This window comes from Mizuhopecten yessoensis, unplaced genomic scaffold, assembly GCF_002113885.1.
Source record: "Mizuhopecten yessoensis strain PY_sf001 unplaced genomic scaffold, ASM211388v2 scaffold10875, whole genome shotgun sequence".
NCBI classification, from domain to species: Eukaryota; Metazoa; Mollusca; class Bivalvia; order Pectinida; family Pectinidae; genus Mizuhopecten; species Mizuhopecten yessoensis.
The window spans coordinates 218,782-221,612 of NW_018408765.1; the positions used below are offsets into that span (position 1 = coordinate 218,782).

Below are 2,831 nucleotides of genomic sequence, written 5' to 3' on the forward strand. Positions count from 1 at the left end.
ATATGACATCACACAGTGCTTGTATATAACTAACACATGGACAACACATACAGCACAGTATATGACATCACACAGTGCTTGTATATAACTAACACATGGACAACACATACAGCACAGTATATGACATCACACAGTGCTTGTATATAACTAACACATGTACACACATAGAGTATAACACTGGGCTACATATTAGATACCAAGATGTCAAAAAGTTTGGTATTTTGGGACGGAACGCAAGAAAATTGAAGTGTGTATTTGTATACAATATTGCTTGTTCACTGGAAATCTTGTAAAAAAAACAGTACTTGTAAGTATAGCATTGGACATTTTCCTTGTAGGAAGCGACAAGCAAAACTTCAAAAAGATTTAGCAGACGCTGCCAGAGAAAGTGTCAATATAGCTGAAAGGTAAGTGTCACTGATAAAATGTTGAACAATACTGTCTTTATTTCTGAGGTAAAATATTTCTGAAATTCTCTAATGTTGATTTTTTTTTTATTGATTGGTAAAGCCTCAGAAAACATTTGATTTTTGCCAAAAAAAAGTGTCTTTTGAATGACAAAAAATGATTAAAATAAATTAGTCATTTGGAATATGTTTTATATTCAGCTATTGGCCAGCCAGGTAAAATGTTTCTGAAATTCTTTTGTTCAAGTAAATCTGAAAATCTGATATCCACATTTTTCCAAAGTGAAATATCTGTAGATTTCATTCAATAAAGAATATGTCAATATTTAGACATTTAAATTACTCAGAGGCAGTGTATTTAACCGGAACAAATTTTAGGTAGGAATTACAATCGTATGAAACACTCGCTGATTGACTGATTTAGTTGTGTGAATCCTAAATATCGAAACCCTGTTTATTTTACAGACAATCGTCGGTGATGGGCACTCCTATATGTTTTAATGCCTCCTTGCCAGATAAAGCTGTGTACAAGTTTGTAAGTACATAGGATTCAAAAAAAAAAGCTAGGATCACATTTATAATCCATAAGGTGACAGTTGATTAGAAGTTGTCAAGGCTTAACCCTTTCACCCCTATGTAACTTTAGTAGACTCTACCATGCATTGATATGGATGAGTCCATTATGGTCTACAGTGGTGAAAGGGTTAAAATAGGATGGAATTTTCCATATTGATGGTATCCAAAAAAAGATTTTTTTGTTACCGGTATTACATTTTAATCAATATTGTAACGTATAGTTTTAAAACACACAAAAATATGTCTTTGATAATTATTGATGTAATCCAGGAGAATTAGAAACATGTCAAATAGATTGCCAATTTATTCATAATAAACGCATGATTTATGAATTTCTTTTCAATAAGGACTTAGGACCCTGCCAGTAATTTTGTGGTTAAATTAATTAATTTGTACATAAAACCCTTGATACAATTTGCCACCTAGCTTTAGCACCATAATTTTAAATTCATGATCTGATTTTCCTTTTTCTTAACTTGTTTTCAAGTTTCATATGGTTTATTGCAAATCTCTATATAATGACAACATTTTGATGGACAAACAGTGACAGAAGTTTACATTATACCTACTTTGTATACGACACAATTTCTTTTTCAATGTAATTGAAAGTGAGTGAGACATCATTCAGGGCAGGTCATAAGTTTAGAAATCCCATGTTGTCTTTGTTTGTCTAACAAGACTGATAAATATCCCATTGATAAAACAGATTATTATAGAATTATGAAAAGGTATACAAGAATTAAGATATTTTATTTAATGCCCCATTTTATGGGGAGGGACATATAGTTTTACCATATATATGTTCAGTTCCGTCCCATCTCGTCCTATCATGTACATACTTTCCCATCAAATCCTGATTAATTGTCATAACTCTACATTAAAATATTTATACATATGTGAAGTGAGAGAATATCATCATAGCAGGTTTTTATTAGCTCACCTGGCCCTGGCCTGTGACACTAGAGCCGCTTTCACACGGCGTCCAAGAAAAATCCAGAATACCGATCTGTGCAGAGTGGAATCGCAAGCATCGCCGCGGCAACGCAGTGGCATTGCCATTGAACGCGTTGGGGTCACATAGAACGCTAGGAACCGGCGCGCAAAACAAACGCCGTCGTTCGTTCTGATAAGAGCGCAGTGGGATCGCCGTGAGGTCGCCGTAGCAACGCAGTTAGGTCTCCTACAAAGCCACAGGATCACCTCGGGCGCGCACAGAGGTTGCAGTGCGAAAGCAGTGGTTTTCGGAGGCACTTGCACAACGTTCTCTGAGATGACACTGCCTCTCTACCGCACTTATATGCACCGTGATAACTCCATGCACACAGTGAAAGCGCCATGAAAGCACAGACAATCGCCAACTAGATCTCCGTAGAAACACAGTAGAACACCATGGAGCTCCATTGAAGCGCCAAGTTTGCCGTGACATTGTCATCTTCATGAAAAATATCATTTTTTTCTGCAATCTCACGGCGCTCTGGGAAATTTAACAACGCTGTGCAATCGTAGTGGCAACGCGGCTAGGTGTGAGAGGGGCTTTATGGCATGGTGCGGCGTCCGGCGTCCGTCCGGCGTCAACTTTTTCCTTTAACAAATTCTTCTCAGTAACCAAAAAGCCTAGGATGATGATATTTGGGCATTAACATGCTGGGATGAAGGGCTACCAAGGTTGTTCAAATAAATGACCTTGACTTATATTCAAGGTCACAGGGGTCAAATATGTTTAAAACATTTAAACAACTTCTTCTGAATAACCAATAGGCCTAGGGTGATGATATTTGGCCATTTACATGCTGGGATAAAGGGATACCAAGTTTGTTCAAATAAATGACCTTGACTTATATTCAAGGT

At 36.8% G+C, this 2,831-nt stretch overlaps 1 protein-coding gene across 1 annotated transcript in view; it reads left to right on the top strand.

Moving 5' to 3' along the window:
- The window catches only part of LOC110463199 (autophagy-related protein 16-1-like), a 35,576-nt gene that overhangs the window by 24,891 nt on the left and 7,854 nt on the right, over nucleotides 1-2,831 (top strand). The window contains exons 8-9 of the mRNA XM_021517597.1: nucleotides 339-407; nucleotides 873-942. Of these exons, the coding sequence (XP_021373272.1) occupies nucleotides 339-407; nucleotides 873-942 (139 nt within the window). The remainder of the gene's footprint in view (nucleotides 1-338; nucleotides 408-872; nucleotides 943-2,831) is intronic.